At 43.9% G+C, this 18,746-nt stretch overlaps 1 protein-coding gene across 1 annotated transcript in view; it reads left to right on the top strand.

Annotated features, from left to right (window-relative positions):
- TGFBR2 (transforming growth factor beta receptor 2) overlaps positions 1-18,746 on the top strand; it is a 66,842-nt gene that overhangs the window by 27,909 nt on the left and 20,187 nt on the right. The window contains exons 2-3 of the mRNA XM_075705654.1: positions 776-947; positions 2,624-2,814. Coding sequence (XP_075561769.1) covers positions 776-947; positions 2,624-2,814 — 363 coding nt within the window. The remainder of the gene's footprint in view (positions 1-775; positions 948-2,623; positions 2,815-18,746) is intronic.

The raw sequence follows: 18,746 nt of genomic DNA on the forward strand, positions 1-18,746 counted from the left end.
TACTAAGACTCAGAACCAGTAAGAAAGTAATTCTTCAGTGCCTGGGTGCAGAAATGTAGCTGTTGGGTCAAATCAGTAATTTGAGTTCAAGTCCCCTTGAGTTAGCCCAAGAAGATTCCAGTGCCAGATTATATGAGCTTCACAGATGCCCTATTGCATTTCCAGCTTGAGTTTCACCCACAACCTCTGGAAGACCATCTACCTTAAGTTGAAAGTCAGTTCCAGCTCTGTGTTTTTCTGTGTGAACAGTAATCAGATTAGGGATGACACCCAGGTTATGCCTCAGGTTAGTAAAGACAAACTTGCAAAATTCATCATGATCTGTGTCATAATGATGTCACCCACCTAACGAGCATTCCCACTGTGTTATCCACAGTTACTTTGGCATCCAGACCATAATGCATTATGTTGTACATGGTGGACAGATATGCTGCCTGTGAAAAATGCACATGGGTGTCTGCAGAATAGTTATTTCAGTGCAAACTGGACTTGGAATAAGCTTGATGATGCAAATTGCAAAGCGAAAAAAATTTGCTCCCTCTGAAGTCAGTAGGAGATGATTTCACTTTTCAGATTCACTTTGATTAACCTGGTCTTGACACTGTGGCAGTTGCCCTGTCGTAAAGAAAATTGGTAGCTGTGAAAGATCAAAGATTTTCTAATTTAAGGTGGGAAGGAATGTTTGCTGCTGATGAAAACCTTATCTTGATAACGAGCAATAATGCAATCTGATAATCTACCATTATTGAGTTTCCTTCTTTTTTTTTTCCTTAAGCTGAAATTATGTCGCCTGTAGACAGAAATAAGGAAAGTGGATTACAAATGCCGAACCTATGCAAATTTTGTGACATTAAAGTAACAACCTGCTCAAACCAACATCAGTGCAAGAGCAACTGCAACATCACTGCTATCTGTGAGAGGAATAGCGAAGTCTGTGTCGCTATATGGTAAGTTATTTCTTCATACAGGTGGGGAGGGGAGTACACCCTCATTCATCATTACGTAGTACTTTCCTCGATTGCTCTGATATTCAGAATGTCCCTGCTACCTCACCAGGCTTTGCTCTCTCACTTCCAACTCAGGTCTGTGCTCAGCATACTGAGAGTTGCTTGAGGTTAACAACAATTCTGATATGAAATGTTCTGGGGATTTTTTTCTTCTAAAGCAGTTCTGTTCCAGCTTACGCTGTTATTGGAAAAGAGGCATGTTTTTGCTCAAACCATTAAGCTGCATCCACCCACAGCACTCAGAGTAGAAACAGATTTGAGACGCAAAGAGGGTTGTGGTGGCATGTGCTGAAGAAAGACAATTCTCTGTCAGGTTTCAAAGTGAATTAGATTATGTAGATCTATCACAGGAGGCTTATTGACCATGTATAGGTAGAAATATTTTCTCTTAATGGTAAAAACATCTTCTGTGTATGCAGTGACTCTGATGGAAGCGTTGTGCTTTTTATACAGTGTACGCCTAGGTTCAAAGAAATCAGGAGTATATGAAAATGAGTTGTAACACTTTTTTAGGATTTGTTGACTCTAAACTTGCATTCCAGTCTAAAAACTGGGGTTTTGCCCTTCCATAAATGGTAAGCCAGTCCTACCAAAGAAAACCAGGAACACTGTTAATGAGTTCATAGAATAAGTGGACAAAAGGAACAGAACTGAGTATTTGCAACATTGCTGCTGATTTAGGAACATAATTAGAACCATTTACAGGCAGACATAATTAATTAATTTATTGAGGAATTAGTTGTGTCCATTGACTTGAAGAGATGTCCAGCATAATTGGAAGTAGACACTCGAAATGAAGGATCAGCCCAGTGTGCTGTTCCGTTATTTGTCCAGTGCTCATTTAGTAAGTGGTCAGTGTCTATTATTGCCATACAAAGTGGCTGTAGTGTAAGATACATTCTAGATTTTTCATGCCAATTTATCCAAAAGACAAATGAGTTGAGAACTGTATTTAAAGTGTTCTTTGCCTCTGAGTCTTGTGTCAATGAAATGAAATCTGTGGACCAGGACAAAACACAGGAATATGGTCCAGATTATTAGCTATACATATTTGACAGCGAGGCAACTCTAGCTTGCAACCAACCAGTTCTATGGTTGGTATTGGTTTTATTTAAAAAAAAAAAAAGAAAAAAATCGTAAGGATAACTCCTTCAGTGCAGACATTGTGCTGATTACAGGCTTCAAAAGCAAAAGGAAAAGGCCAACTCACTAGAAATTCCTCAGGTTTTGAGGAAACAGTTCAGGTTTTATCATAATTTCCCACAGATTTTTACTGTCTGCACAGTGACCACAAAAACCAAAGTGTATTCTGAAGTTCACAGCAGTTCATTGAGCATTAGCTTGAATAATTCTGGGTGAGATTTTCAAAGGCACTCATTGGAGCTTAGTGGTAATATGATACAGAAATAGCTGTACCATTGTACAAATGCCACCATGTGAGGAGCCCAGACACAGCCAAATTTACCCCATTCAGGAAAGCTGGAGGAGAACATACGATACTCTTTAAATTCCATCTGAGTTCTCAAAAGAGGCAAATTCCAGGCAGGTGCAGTCCTGTCTGCTCCCTTTGTAAAATATTCCTTCTTTGATTTCAATTTTCTCCTTTTCATTTTTAGGAGACAGAATGATGAAAATGTGACATTAGAAACAATATGCCATGATCCCCAGAAAACATTGTATGGTCACATGTTGGATGTCTCCAGCTCAGACCGATGTTTGATGAGGGAGAAGAAGGAAGATGGGGGATTAATGTTCATGTGTTCCTGTACAGGGGAAGAATGCAATGATATACTCATTTTTCCATCAGGTAGGTTTAATAATTTACCCTGCATTCCTAGGCTATACCTTGCAGGTAGTATCAACTGTGTTGTACCAGTGGACTTTGGAATCACATTTTGTGGAGGAAAACTTCTAGTGGCAGGAGATATTTTGGTCTGTTCCAAGTCTTGCAAAATCTCAACCTTTCTTTTCTGTGTTCAGAAGATAATTCTTCCTGCCTGGCTGTCCTCCTTTTGTAGTAAGTCTGATACTCAGCTCAAGATGTTGCACTTAGAAGTTGATGAAAATAAAGAGAAAGAAAGATGCTTAGAGTTGTTCTGTTGACACACCAAAATGCAATATATTCCAATTACATTATAAAACATAAACAACAGGCAAATGCCATATTTAAGGTATTGCCTCTTCTAAAAGGCCGTATTGGCATAGTGTGGCATCTATATATACAGATAGTACTTGAGTAACTTGATAGGATGTGAATTTAAAGTCAGCTTCTCTGTTGTAACTGACCATCTGCACTTGTTCTGTGGTGGGTGTGAAGTAGCTGGGAGGTTCCTTCACTGGTGGATATACTACCTCATGCTTACTACGGCACAAGGACGTGTATGTGAGTTCAGTTAAACCAGTGAAATCTGAGTATAGACCAAATCACAAGTGCATAACCTGTCCCCATTCTACTTCATGAATGCCTATATAGACCACTGGTAATACAGTAAAGGCAGCGCAGGTGCATACAGTGCTGGTGGACCTCATGCTGCACACACAGATGTACATGTGTGCACGCACATACCTCACTTTATTTTCTCCTACCTGCTGGATCCCACAGTGATTCTTTTACTGAGACTAAGTCAGGTCTCTCGCAGGCAAGTGTGAGGCCTCATGTGGAGAACATTGTGTGCACACACTTCTAAATGAGTATGGCACACAGAACCCATCCTTATCACCTGTAAGTTCCTCAGAAAAGGATAGCATCAAATCCTTGTTATCTGAGATAATGAAGGGTTGGAATACTGTTTCCACTCCTGGAAACATGGTGTGTGACTGCACTGAGCGGGACAGCTATGTGAGTTGCTTCTAGCTGTCATTTCCCAGCCCTCCAAGAAGGCTAACTAGTTTAGGTTGCAAAACCACACCACATTAGCCAAGAGCAAGCTAGAAAGTCTTTGCCTCCCTTGGCCCAGGCTGTCCATATCCAATGCCACCTCCTCCCCCCTTCTTCTTCCCCTCCCCAAGCTTGATTTGAAACCAGGCAACCTGGCTGCTGATCCATGGTTGTATGACCAACCCTTACTTGGGTGGGCTTTAAAGGAGTTGGAGTAAATACTGGTATTGATGTGAGCACAGGTGGTAGACCCAGGACCTAATTCTAACAGATTGCCTTGATTTTATTGAAAAGAGCATGTTTCCAGTACAAGATCTTGCTGTGTCGGCTGTCTAGAGTTTTGATACAAAGTGAACCACACCCTTGTGGATTTTGGCTAATTTGTTATAAATTAGTCATGTTATAGCTGTTTCTCCTGGAGCTTTGTAGCTGAATACAATCACTCTGACAAATGTGTGTCTTCTGTGTGTATGTTTATGAAAACCCTTCCATAAATTCAGCACAAAGTGCCTTCATTCCCATCAACTCTGCAGCCCCCCACACACTTCTGAGCAGCCTAAAAGAAGCTGTAGCATAGATTAAACCCCAGTCTTTTCACCCTAATTCCTTTCACTCTGAAGAGTGGAGCTTTTCCTTCTCGGTCATGTGCTGTAAGCACTCTAGGTGACTCATGAAAACTGTGCCCTGCATTCACATGTAGGAAGTGAATAACTACAGATAAAAATTAATGTAAAACTTCAGTTTGTAATATTTCCAGTTCATTCACAAACACAAGCATTAACTCCAGTTGGGAAGGGAGGCAATTGAGGCTTTGTCATTCCTTTTTTATTGTTGTGGATTAGTGTTTCTTTTAAATGAAAACAGCCCCTTTGGGTTGCTTGCCTGGTTAGCCATGGCAGGAAGACAAACGATTTTTACAGTATCAGACATGCGGTTTCCTGTCTGTGTTTAACTTTGAGCAGAACATCACAGCCAGCTGGTCCACGGCTCCTCCAGACAACTAGATAATAGCCTGTAATAATTTTGCCTTTGGAATGACTGTCATCCAGATCTATTCTGTACATTGTTCTTGCCTTTTTTTCTCTGTACATTTGTTGTATACCAGAGCAAAAAATGTTTGCAGTGTTTTTGCACATCCTGTAGTTTTAGAGAGTGGAGAAAAGCTAGTCTAAAAAGCCTGATCAAAAAGTGATTCTACTCACTTATTAGCAGAAACTGAGACAATAAAAAAGATTGTAATTTTTCACCTGATAATCGGAGCCTTTCCTTTCAAGCTATTGCTATAAAAGATTAGCGTTCTAGCTCTTCTTCCTTCTGGGTGCACATTTAAGACAGACCAGATTTAGTTTGTTCCTGGTGTTTCTGAGGTAAGGAAGAAAATTGTGGGTAAGGCAAGAAGTTCTAATTTCCACCAGAGGTTAGTCACTACGTTCCAGTGATTCACAGCTGAGCTGTTACTGCTTTTAGAAGAATTGGTTTGTACCACTGTTGGCTTGTATCAGTCTTGACTGTGAAGGGTAAACCTCCCAACTCCATTTTTAGACACAAACATCTAAAGGTTTTGGGTACTGGGAGGTGTTGTGACTCACCCAAGTGTGGCTTTGGAAATGTTTGAAGTAGTTACATCCAAATCAAATGCCTGGTTTTTGTATTGTCTTTCGTTTAAATTGCCAATCTGCAAAATAAGCAAGACACAGTCAGGCATGTGCCTAAACATGCCTGTAGTTCTGCTGTGTCAGGGGGCTTCTGACCCTGATTAAGATCCCTGACATTTCAGGCCATGGGCAGCTGGTGGAAAATACTGTGCACAGAATCACTCCAAACAATGTTCTGTAGTTCTTGGAGAAATAATATACAGGAAACAGGTAGCCATTGCAAATCTGACTACTCTGTGTTTATTTTTTAATCCCTCTCTTTTTTGCCAAACAAAATTGTGGGTGACTGGCAAGCAGATTACACACCTGGAAAAATGCTTCTCACAGCAAAACTCAATGCCAGTCTGTTTTAATTATTATTTGTTCTAATGTCTAATGTCAGTGTTACCAGAAGGCAAAGCCAGGGTGCAAAACCACTGGAAAAGATTAGCCAAAATCAGGGGGGGAAAGGCCCTGGCTGGTTAGAAGTTGGCTAGGTGGCAGACAGGGGCCGGGTCCTGCTATCATGGAAAAGATGAGTGCAGGACTGGACTACCAGGGTATTTTCCTCCCTGATGTCTAGTTGTGTCTGGTGCGTCTTCTGCATCTTGCTTTGCCTTCTTATGTTTTGACCTCTTGTGATGAACCAGGTCTGTCTGTAGCTGTTTGCACAGTTCCAGGCCTCCCCTGGTGTTTGGGCAGCTTTGTTTCTCAACCTTCCCTTCACCACGCCATCTCACAGCCTCTATTCATCAGCCAGTGCGAGCATGACAAATGCCTAACAAAGTTCTTCTTTATTACCAATCCTAAGCTATTTGGCTGAGGTCGAGGCTTGTTTATCCAAAGGGACCAAGTAGGACTGTGCTCTTCCCAGCCTCACGTCTGACCCTGTTCTCCATGGGCAGAGATGGCCAGGCACTCATTGTAACGGAGGAAATGGGATACCTGCATGTTACTCAGGGCATGACCTACCTGCCATGCAGTGCAACTTCTTGCTGTTGTGCAGGCTCATTCAGACACATTCATTCAGCGGCGTGCAAAAGGGTGACCCCCAGCACTGGAGACTGCAGGCAGGAAAACAAATCCTTTAAGTACTGTTGTCATTATATATGCAGTTGTTATCCTGGGCATCGAGTTCAAATCCAAGCAAAAATGCAGAGATCTCAGAATTTGGAAACAGGATTTGCAGACCTGTAACCCGGCTCTATTTGGTTTAGAGTCATTCTAATATTTTATGTGGTGATTGTTTTTCATCCCCTCCTGTCCTGCCATGCTATGCAGGTCTCCATGCAGTTTGCAACTGAGGTGCCTGTTGGATTGTTCAGGTAGTCTCTGTTTATTCCTCATGTACTGCAAGATGAGGTTATTATTCTGGGCATTTCCATCGCACCCGGTCGTAATATGGGAGAAACCTCTAGCAGCAACAATGTATACAAGTTTTAATGATTATCCAAATCATTCAGACAGTTGCCTTGAAATATCAAAACTTGAGTGATAGAGATGACTGACAGGTCAGCAAGAGTTTATGAGAATAATGATGTTAAATGGGGAAGTGTGTCAGAGGGGGAGAGGGTGTTGTGCTGCTAACAATCTTCACATTGATCATGGTTTTACTAAGTTTGCTAATTGAGAGTGTAAGAGATGTAAGTATTTGATTAATCAATTGTGGCTGAGTCATTTGCCTGAATGAATTACAGCCTATGGATTTGCAGTGTGTAAAGTGCTGTGATTGCTCACTGTGTACGGTTGTTACCTGGGAGACCCGGTATTTTTCTGTTGCCTGAACCACCACAAGCATGCCTGTGTGATGCCTTGTCCTGTGCCCAGATTGCAGGAGATATGGATAATGTTTTAGAATTTCCTTAACTTGGTATCTCTCGCTTGTCTCTAACATGTTGCCCCTGTCTTTTCCTTTCTTTCTCTCCTCTTCCTCTCCTTACTAGAGTCAAAGCATTAGTGATTTTACTTGACTACATAGGAGGATCTCAGACTTAAAAGCAGACTTAAGACCTGTGCACAAACAGCCGCCAGGCCATAAATACTCATGTGATGAGTTGTCCAGTGCTCAAGGAACAGCAGAAAGGAGATGATTACAGCTGGACTGCTTCCAAGTGGATTTTAACAATGGCTTTCATTAATCTGTTTTTCTGTTATCCAACTAACATGTTCAGAAGGTAACTGTCTTCCAGCTGCCCCATAAAAGAGGTCAGTAGCATCACATAATGTTGCACAGAGCCTCTCACTGCTTGTATATTGGCATTGTTCTCTATGTTTCCTCTTAGGTATTTGCAGCCACAGAGTCCCACCCAATGCCTGCAGCTGTATGTAACCAAAGGATAGGCTGTCTAATGCTGAACATCTGATTCACTTAGTGGGATAGAAAGGAAATAGAATGGAAAGAGGCAAAAGGAGCCAACATTTTGTTTTGCTCTGTGTTATTTATATTGTTTGCTTCCTAGGAAAATAACCATGCAGAGCTCAGTTACAGATTTGTGTAAAAACAAACTAGGCAGAGCTCTTCCAGCCTGGTTGGCATATTTGTTACAATTTGCATCAGTTGAGAGCTTAATAAGTGTGGGAATGTGGCCAACCTTTTATCAGGTTGTCATGGAAGAGACTTTAATAATTACAGACAGAAACAAACTGTAACTAACACTGGCAACATAATATTTTGGGAAAGGTTGGAGGGGTGAAACTCAGGCTGAGAATAAAAATAGTGGTTAATGTGTGGCATCTGTTGGAACATATTGAAACTGGAGAGATTGATTTGTTCCAGAAAACCACCAGCAAACAGCAGCAGACACCGAGTTGTATAACTGAGGCATGTATCACAGAAACACAGTCACATCATGTGAAGTTAGAATATGTTGGCTTTCATATTGCTGATTAGGAAAGCTCAGCTACAAAAGTCAAAATGTGTGAGAGATGCCATGTACACACAGCGAAATGACCTGTTAGAATGGGAGAGATAAGAAGGGAATGCATCCAGGGGTGGGAGACTTTAAACAAATGGATGCTGTGCCAGCAAACCAAGGAATTACATTTTCTAGCCAGGAGTGAGTGAGTAAAATAGCAACAAAGTATTTGTTCTGTCTTAGAGCTTAAGCGTTTCTTAAACCTCTGGGTGCCGAACAGCGTACTTGGCAATCGGTTGAAAAATGAAATTCTGCGTACAATAGATAAAATATCCATTACATCATTGCTGCCCAGCCTTTTCACTTAAGTAAGCCACCCAGAGGCAATCAAGTTGCCTGCCTCCTGCCCCTATGACTAAGATGCAGCCCTTCCCATCAGGTGACAGATGCATATGCATGACTCTTCTAACATGTAACATATACAACTGGGTCATGTAACTGGGGATTTTCCCCGGGTATAGCAAAGATGTCTGGAGTCCTGATCACCTGATTGTGGGTAGTCATGTGCCAAGGGCAAAGCTGCTGGCCCCCAGGGGAGAGCAGCAGTGAGTGTACCACAGCTCTCCAAAACCGCTCATACCTTTGCCTTGCTACCTGTCAGGAAAAGAGGCAAGTGGTGGCGCTGGGCAATGGCCTGCATTAAGTGCTAAGGGCTGGGTCTGGTTTGCCAGCCATATGTTGACTGCAGAGCAACATTCAGGCTGGCAGATAACCCAAAGGTCAAGTGAATGGGTTCCCACACCTTTGAGAAAACATCCTTAGGGTGCAAATTCTGAGCCATGAGGATGGCAGTGCTTTAGAAAGACAGCTTTAGAAACAGGCTCTAGAGATGGCTTTACCATGTCACTTCGACTGTCTTTGAGCCCCCATAGCAGGCGAGGCAGACCTGCCAACTACCAGAGGTAGTGCTTCTCCAGGATGCTGCTTCAGCAGATACTGTGTTTTGGATACGCTGGCAATATCCTCTTTAGACTAATGCAAGTTACTGGCCTTGTGTCGTGGTTTAACCCCAGCCAGCACCCAAGCACCGCACAGCTGCTCACTCGCTCCCCTGCGGTGCGATGGGGGAGAGAATTGGAGGAGTAAAAATGAGAAAACTGGTGGGTTGAGATAAAGACAGTTTAACAGGTAAAGCAAAAGCTGTGCGCACAAGCAAAGCAAAACAAGGAATTCATTCGCTACTTCCCATTGGCAGGCAGGTGTTCAGCCATCTCCAGGAAAGCAGGGCTTCATCATGTGTAATGGTTACTTGGGAAGACAAACACCGGCATTCCAAATGTGTCCCCCCCTTTCTTCTTCTTCCCTCAGCTTTATATGCTAAGCATGACATCATATGGTGTATGTCCTGGTTTTGGCTGGGATGGAGTTAATTTTCTTCCTAGTAGCAGGCATGGTGCTGTGTTTTGGATTTAGTATGAGAATAATGCTGATAACACACTGGTGTTTTAGCTGTTGCTAGGTAGTGCTTACACTAGTCAAGGACTTTTCAGCTTCCTGTGCTCTGCCAGGTGCACAAGAAACTGGGAGGGGGCACATCCAGAACAGCTGACCCAAACTGACCAAAGGGCTATTCCGTACCATGTGACATCATGCTCAGTATATAAACTGGGGGGAGCTGGCCAGGGAGCAGCGATCTCTGCTTGGGGACTGTCTGGGCATTGGTCAGCAGGTGGTGAGCAATTGCATTGTGCATCACTTGTTTTGTATATTCTTTTATCATGGTTATTATTTTCTCTTCCTCTGCTGTCCTATTAAACTGCCTTTATCTCAACCCATAGGTTTTACTTTTTTTTCCCCAATTCTCTCCCCCATCCCACTGGGGCAGGGGGGGAGGGTGGGTGAGTGGCTGTGTGGTGCTTCGTTGCCGACTGGGGTTAAACCATGACAGTCCTTTTTGGCACCCAGTGTGGGGCTCAAAGGGTTGAGATAACGACACATCTGACCAGAGTGTGTTAAAACAAATTTGTTATAAGCATTTGTTATGTTAGTTTAGTAATTGCTGGTCACAATGTTAATGTACTTGTTCTCAGAGCTTTTGCATTTGTTCTCAGAGTTGTGTTATGTAACGCCTTACTTACCGTATATACTGTTTGTCAGTATTTATGTGCTGTTTATTATCTCTGGGAGATGGATTAAGGTTATCGCTTTGCTGTACTGTGTACCACTGGCTTATGGTATGATAAAATTATTGGTCATAAGACCAGTCTTGTATTTGTACTCAGCATTGCCATCACCTCTGTACTTGAGGAGCCCTCTATCAGAAATTACTCATAATTACACTTTTTACTTTTTCTCCTCGGAGAGCCAACCTATGGGGGAGACACCTTCCTCCATCTCCCCCTTCTTCTCCAGCGTAATTACAATAGCTCTTGAGGATTTTGAATATCCTTGGGATGTTCAAACAAGCACATTCCTGTTGCTATGTCTCCTGAACGTGTGTCAGGTCTTGCTTTAGGGTCAAACAACTACTTAAGAATATTGCAGTTACTCCAATCCCCACGACAGGCACTGCAACTACTTAAATCCCAGTGACAGGCACTGCAGCTACTCAGACCCCCATGACAGGCACCGTGGCTACTCAAACCCTGGTGACAGGCACTGCACCTGAACCAGAGAACCAACCTGTGTTGGTATCAGTCGCCCCTGTACACAAGAAAAAATCTTGGAAGTGAAAGTCAGCTTGTTTAGAAAGGGATGATGAAAAACCAGGGTCATCACAAGGAGAGGAGGAGGAAGAGGAAGGACTTGTAAATGAGACAGAAACCACCTGACCCTTATCCTTGAGTGAGCTGCAAGATATGCAAAAAGATTTCAGCTGTCCTCCAGGTGAGCACATTGTCACCTGGCTGCTCTGATGCTGGGATGATGGGGCCAGTAGCCTGGAATTAGAGGGTAAGGAAGCCAGACAACTGGGATCCCTTTCTAGGGAAGGGGGTATTGACAAAGCAATTGGAAAAGGAGCACAAGTCCTTAGCCTCTGGAAGCGACTATTGTCAGGCATGAAGGAAAGATATCCTTTTGTCGTGGTTTACCAGGACACCCTTCAAGGGAGATGTTATATATCGCCCAGGCAAATGGACCGCAATAGAGAGAAGTATTTGGTACCTGAGGGAATTAGCCGCGCTAGAGGTGATTTATAGTGACCTGAACAATGAGCAGTTACCCAAAGATCCAGATGAAGTCCAGTGCATGCAACCTATGTGGCGGAAGGTGATACAGAACACACCAGTGTCATATACCAACTTCTTGGCAATACTGACCTGCAAAGATGAAGAGGCACCAACAGTGGATGAAGTGTGTAGCCAACTCTGAGAATACGAAGAAAGTCTCTCTTCCTCTCTTGTCTCGGCTGTAGAGAAACTGTCCTGGGAGTTCCAGCAACTCGAAGAGGATATGTCCTACTCCCTACCTGTATGGACCAGTATCTCAGCCATTAGGAGTCAGCATTCTTCTGCTCAAGAGAGAGGATATAGGGGATACACACCATGGGGCACCCTGTGGTTTTACCTGCATGACCACGGAGAGGACATGAGGAAGTGGGATGGAAAACCTACTTCGACCTTAGAGGCACGGGTACATGAACTGCAAGGAAAAACAATCACACAGAGGGATTCTTCCAGGAAAACTGCTGCTCCAGTTTCCAGTGGGCAGTTTCCCAGACAGAATAGAAGAGCTGATCTTACTTCTGATCTTAATGAAGGGATTCCTGACTCATATGTACAAGAAGTGAGTAACGAATACTATGACCAGTATTAGAGGGACCCTGCCTCCAGCCAGGTGGAGGAAAGGGACAACCGGGTTTACTGGACTGTGTGGATTCTATGGCCTGGCACATCAGACCCACAGGAGTATAAGGCTCTAGTGGACACTGGTGCACAGTGTACCCTAATGCCATCAAGCTATAGAGGGGCAGAACCCATTTGTATTTCTGGAGTGACAGGGGGATCCCAACAGCTAACTGTACTGGAAGCTGAAGTGAGCCTAGCTGGGAATGAGTGGCAGAAGCACCCCATTGTGACTGGCCAGAGCCCAGAGGCTCCGTGCATCCTTGGCATAGACTACCTCAGGAGAGGGTATTTCAAGGACCCAAAAGGGTACTGGTGGGCTTTTGGTATAGCTGCCTTGGAGACGGAGGAAATTAAACAGCTGTCCACCTTGCCCCATCTGTCAAAGTACCCTTCTGTTGTGGGGTTGCTGAGGGTCAAAGAACAACAGGTGCCGATTGCTACAACAACAGCGCATCAGTGGCAATATCGCACCAACCATGACTCCCTGATTCCCATCCATAAGCTGATTTGTCAACTGGAGAGCCAAAGAGTGATCAGCAAGACTCGCTCACCCTTTCACAGTCCCATATGGCCAGTGCAAAAGTCTAATGGAGAGTGGAGGCTAACAGTAGACTATTGTGGCCTGAACGAAGTCATGCCACCACTGAGTGCTGCCATGCCAGACATGCTAGAACTTCAATATGAACTGGAGTCAAAGGCAGCCAAGTGGTATGCCACAACTGATATTGCTAAATGAGTTTTTCTCAATCCCTTTGGCAGCAGAGTGCAGGCCACAGTTTGCTTTCACTTGGAGGGGTGTCCAGTACACTTGGAACCGACTGCCCCAGGGGTGGAAACACAGCCCTACCATTTGCCATGGACTGATCTAGACAGCACTGGAACAGGGTGAAGCTCCAGAACATCTGCAGTACATTGATGACATCATCCTGTAGGGCAATACAGCAGAAGTTTTTGAAAAGAGGAATAAAATAGTCCAAATCCTTCTGAAAGTCAGTTTTGCCATAAAACAGAGGAAGGTCAAGGGACCTGCACAGGAGATCCAGTTTTTAGGAATGAAATTGCAAGATGGATGCCATCAAATCCCAGTGGATGTGATCAACAAAAACAACAGCTATGTCCCCACCAACTAGCAAAAAGGAAACACAAGCATTCTTAGGCGTTGTGGGTTTTTGGAGAATTCATATTCCAAATTACAGTCTGATCCTAAGCCCTCTCTATCAAGTGACCCAGAAGAACAATTTCAAATGGGGCCCTGAGCAAGCCTTTGAATGAATTGTATGGGAGATAGTTCATGCAGTAGCCCTTGGGCCAGTCTGGGCAGAGCAGGATGTAAAAAATTTGCTCTGCACCTCAGCCAGGGAGAAGGCCCTACCTGGAGCCTCTGGCAGAAAGCACCAGGGGAGACTTGAGGTCGACCCCTAGGGTTTTGGAGTTGGGGATACAGAGGATTCAAGGCCTGCTATACTAAAACTGAAAAAGAGATATTGGCAGCATATGAAGGGGTTTGAGCTGCTTTGGAAGTGGTTGGTACTGAAGCACAGCTCCTGCTGGCACCCCGACTGCTGGTGCTGGGCTGGATGTTCAAAAGGAAGGTTCCCTCTATACATCATGCAACTGATGCTATGTGGAGTAAGTGGGTTGCACTAATCACACAGCGGGCTTGAATAGGAAACCCCAGTCACCCAGGACTCTTGGAAATGATCATGGACTGGCCAGAAGGCAAAGATTTCTGAATATCGCCAGAGGAGGAGGTGACACATGCTGAAGAGGCCCCTCTATGTAATAAACTGCCAGAAAATGAGAAGCAATATGCCCTCTTCACTGATGGGTTCTGTCATCTTGTGGGAAAGCATCGGAGGTGGAAAGCTGCTGTATGGAGTCCTATACAACAAGTCGCAGAAACTGCTGAAGGAGAAGGGGAGTCGAGTCAGTTTGCAGAGGTGAAAGCCATCCAGCTGGCTTTAGATATTGCTGAATGAGAAAAGTGGCCAGTATTTTATACTGACTCATGGATGGTGACAAATGCCTTGTGGGGGTGGTTGCAGCAATGGAAGCAGAGCAACTGGCAGCGCATGGGCAAACCCACCTGGGCTGCTGCATTGTGGCAAGATATTGCTGCCCAGGTAGAGAACCTGGTTGTAAAAGTACATCACATAACCAAGAGTCAGACCACTGAAGAACATCAAAACAACCATCAGGTGGATCAGGCTGCTAAGAATGAAGTGGCTCAGGTGGATCTGGACTGGCAATGTAAGGGTGAATTATTTATGGCTTGGTGGGCCCATGACACCTCAGGTCATCAAGGAAGAGATGCAACGTATAGATGGGCTCGTGATCGAGGGGTGGACTTAACCATGGACACTGTTGCACAGGTTACTCATGAATGTGAAACGTGCTGCAATCAAGCAAGCCAAGCGATTAAAGCCTCTCTGGTATGGAGGATGATGGCTGAAATATAAATATGGGGAGGCCTGGCAGATTGATTATATCATAGTCCCACAAACCCGCCAAGGCAAGTGCTGTGTGCTCACCATGGTGGAAGCAATCACCAGATGGCTGGAAACATATTCCGTGCCCCATACCACTGCCCAGAACACCATCCTGGACCTTGAAAAGCAAGTCTTATGGTGACATGGCACCCCAGAAAGAATCAAGTCAGACAACGGGACTCATTTCCAAAACAACCTCATAGACACCTGGGCCGAAGAGCATGGCATTGAGTGGGTATGTCACATCCCCTACCATGTACCAGCCTCCGGGAAAATAGAACGATACAATGGACTGTTAAAGACTACCCTGAGAGCACTGGGTGCTGGGACATTCAAACATTGGGATACACATTTAGCAAAAGCCACCTGGTTAGTCAACACTAGGGGATCTGCCAATCGAGCTGGCCCTGCCCAATCAAAACTTTTACGTACTGTAGAAGGAGATAAAGTTCCTGTAGTGCACATAAGAAATATGCTGGGGAAGACAGTCTGGGTTACTCCTGCCTCAGGCAAAGGCAAACCCATTTGTGGGATTGCTTTTGCTCAGGGACCTGGGTGCCCCTGGTGGGTAATGCGAAAGGATGGGGAAGGCCGATGTGTACCTCAAGAGGATTTGATTTTGGGTGAAAATAGCCAAAGAACTGAATTGCATTATGTTAATTGCTATGCAATACTGTATGTCATCTCTTTTATGGTTGCTATATGCCACATCAATGGTATTACAGTAAGAATCACCCACATTAATGAAGAATTAACTTTGATGAAACTGAGCAAAGTGCAGCAGTGTTGGAACCAGAACTGGCTTCAGCATGCAACAATCAGACACCACACACCATCTCTCCTGCCCTGAAAGACTGTTATGACAGATGGAACCCAAAGTCAAGGACTAAATGAACTCAATGGACATTTTAGAGGGATGGCCCATAGAGGAAGGGAATGACATCTGTGTGTATATATCAAGATAGGGAAAGTGGTGGTGGTTAATTGGAATTTATTGGAAAGGGTAGGACCTGGGCATGACATAGATGGTATAGAATAAGGGGTGGATACTCTCCTGGTTTTGGCTGGGATAGAGTTAATTTTCTTCCTAGTAGCAGGCATAGTGCTGTGTTTTGGATTTAGTATGAGAATAATGCTGATAACACACTGGTGTTTTAGCTGTTGCTAGGTAGTGCTTACACTAGTCAAGGACTTTTCAGCTTCCTGTGCTCTGCCAGGTGCACAAGAAACTGGGAGGGGGCACATCCAGAACAGCTGACCCAAACTGACCAAAGGGCTATTCCGTACCATGTGACATCATGCTCAGTATATAAACTGGGGGGAGCTGGCCAGGGAGCAGCGATCTCTGCTTGGGGACTGTCTGGGCATTGGTCAGCAGGTGGTGAGCAATTGCATTGTGCATCACTTGTTTTGTATATTCTTTTATCATGGTTATTATTTTCTCTTCCTCTGCTGTCCTATTAAACTGCCTTTATCTCAACCCATAGGTTTTACTTTTTTTTCCCCAATTCTCTCCCCCATCCCACTGGGGCAGGGGGGGAGGGTGGGCGAGTGGCTGTGTGGTGCTTCGTTGCCGACTGGGGTTATACCATGACAGTATGTGATAACCCTTTGGTGAGCTGGGGTCAGCCATCCCAGCTGTGTCCCCTCTCAGCTTCTTGTGCACCCCCAGCCCACTCACTGGTGGGGTGGTGTGAGAAGCAGAAAAGGCCTTGACGCTGTGTAAGCACTGCTCAGCAGTTAACTAAAACATCCCTGTATTATCAACACTGTTTTCAGCACAAATCCAAAACATAGCCCTATACTAGGTACTATGAAGAAAATAACTCTATCCTAGCCAAAACCAGCACACCTTGACAGACTTGGTTTACCTCATCCAAAAAACTCTTGTCAAATTCAGGAACTGGCTGCAGGAATTTAACTTTCAAGGAAGTGCAAGAAATGTCAGGGTTTATTCTCCACTGGATAGCAAGATAGAGCCTACTGTGGTTTTAAAATCTAGTAATCTCTGTCTTCTGCCATCAGATGGTTCAGCATAGAGCTGAGGGAGGGGTAGAACTGATTTCCTGCCCCACAAAACTGTTAGGTTGAAAAAAATTTCTTCATCTCCAGCAAGGATGGAAAATAACAATGTTTCCAAGAAACTGTCGAGATAAAAAAATGCAGGTTAGTTTGAGGTGCAGCATTTGAGTTTGATTATCTCCAAGTATTTTGTGTCAGGATCAACCATTTTCCTAATAAAAAGCCCCCCTCCCAACCTCCCCACCCCGTCCACAAAGCCCAAAAAACAATGCCTGTAAAATCAGCAGAAGTTTTTAAAGATAGAAGTTCGATCAACTTTCAGACCACTTTTGTCCTCAAGATAGGGGTTTCAGGGAAAAGTACAGGAATGTCAGAAGCAGAGTTTCTGTTTTGAAAATCGACATTTCCCATCTAAAAATGTTTTGCTGAAGATTTCCAAGCCATTTTAATAGTAAAAAGACCAAAATGAGGAAGGTACATGAGACACTGAACTACGCAATTTCATTGTCACTTGAGGATTCTTCAGTGGGGATAAACTAAGTTACCCCAAACAGCTGCTCAGAGTGGAACTCCAAATTCACTGAAAATGAAACATTTTATGGAATTAGTTTTCATCCAGAAAGTAGCGTGAAAGAGGTGGGCAGACTTTTCCATATTTTATTGCCTAGTGTCTTGCCCAGAAATTGGTGAACACGCAAGGTTCAAACTCACATTTGCCTGATTCAGAATAATCAGAGATGAAAAGCTCTTCCCTGAATCAAACAGAGCAGGACTTGAACTTGGAGCTCCCATACCCCAGACTAGTCCCCTCACTGGTGGGGATTCAGCACTCGTGTCTCTTGCCAAATTGCAACATTTGAACAGAATTCTGTTTTTGCAAAAACATTCAAAAAGTGTTAGCTTTCATTCCAGTGTGGAATTGAAACCAAACCTGGAAACCTCAGAATTGCTGCAAAACGGAGTTGTCCTCCAGTCAGCTCAAAGGGCTGCTTTGTGTCTCAGATGCCTGCAAAATAACTAGATCGCAGTCCCGGTTCTGGGCCCATATTTTGTGACTGTGTGTTTCTGGGAGTTTTTAAGACATCAGACGAGCTTGCAATACATCAGTGTTGATATGTTTAACCTGAGTTCTGCCAATATCAAATATATTCTTACCCTGCTGTGTGGCTTTGACTAGCAGCTGAATGGGCAGCAACATCAGAACGCGCACAAGCAGCAAACAGCACTGAAGTAGTTCTGTCAGGACTGGCTGTGCATTTCTGCTGCCCTGTGCATTAAAGTGTGGGTCCTAATTTTATTGCCATTGTTTTATTTCTTGTTTCCAAAGTTCAGTGACACTGAAGTTCAATCAAAGGCACCCAGTCCAACCTAAAGAATTTGCAGGCAAAGCGCTGTTGTGTTTTGAAGCTTCCTAACTGAACAGGGGCTCTACAGTGTTTCCATCTTCCTTGGCACCTGAGCCCTATTCCCTAAAGGCTTAGGGAGTGTTAAGGGTTGTGCAGATGGCTTGTGCTTAGTTTAAACCGCAGACAGGAAGCTTTCTTTTAGCTCAACTTCTCTATTGTTATGCTATATTAATAGGCTCTTTTGAAGCTTAAGAAAGGACTGATGTGCCTAAATAATAGTTCTGGGTGGGGAAAGTTATTTAGGAGCCTGTTTGCAAAACCTGAAAGGCTGTTTCATTTAACCATTTCCTTGCCTGCTTGTGCAGCCAGGTTTTGCTCATTCCGGTGCTCAGAAAGAGGAAGCTGCATTCCCATTTCTGAAATTATCGGGTTTGAGTCATAGGTATTTATTTATAAGCAAATGAACATATTTATTCTTAGAGTCCTGTAGTCAAGCCAGAAAATGTTGGCTAGCCATTATGCAAACATACAGATATGCTCTGAATTTTGATCCTGCCCTGACTTTGTACACAGATTCAACAGAGAACTACCCCAACCTTAGCTTGAGCTGGAAGGGCTGATTTTGTTCTGCTCATATCAGCAGTCAAAATCAAAGGCAGTGCCAGAA

This window comes from Pelecanus crispus, chromosome 2 (assembly GCF_030463565.1).
Source record: "Pelecanus crispus isolate bPelCri1 chromosome 2, bPelCri1.pri, whole genome shotgun sequence".
Taxonomy (NCBI): domain Eukaryota; kingdom Metazoa; phylum Chordata; class Aves; order Pelecaniformes; family Pelecanidae; genus Pelecanus; species Pelecanus crispus.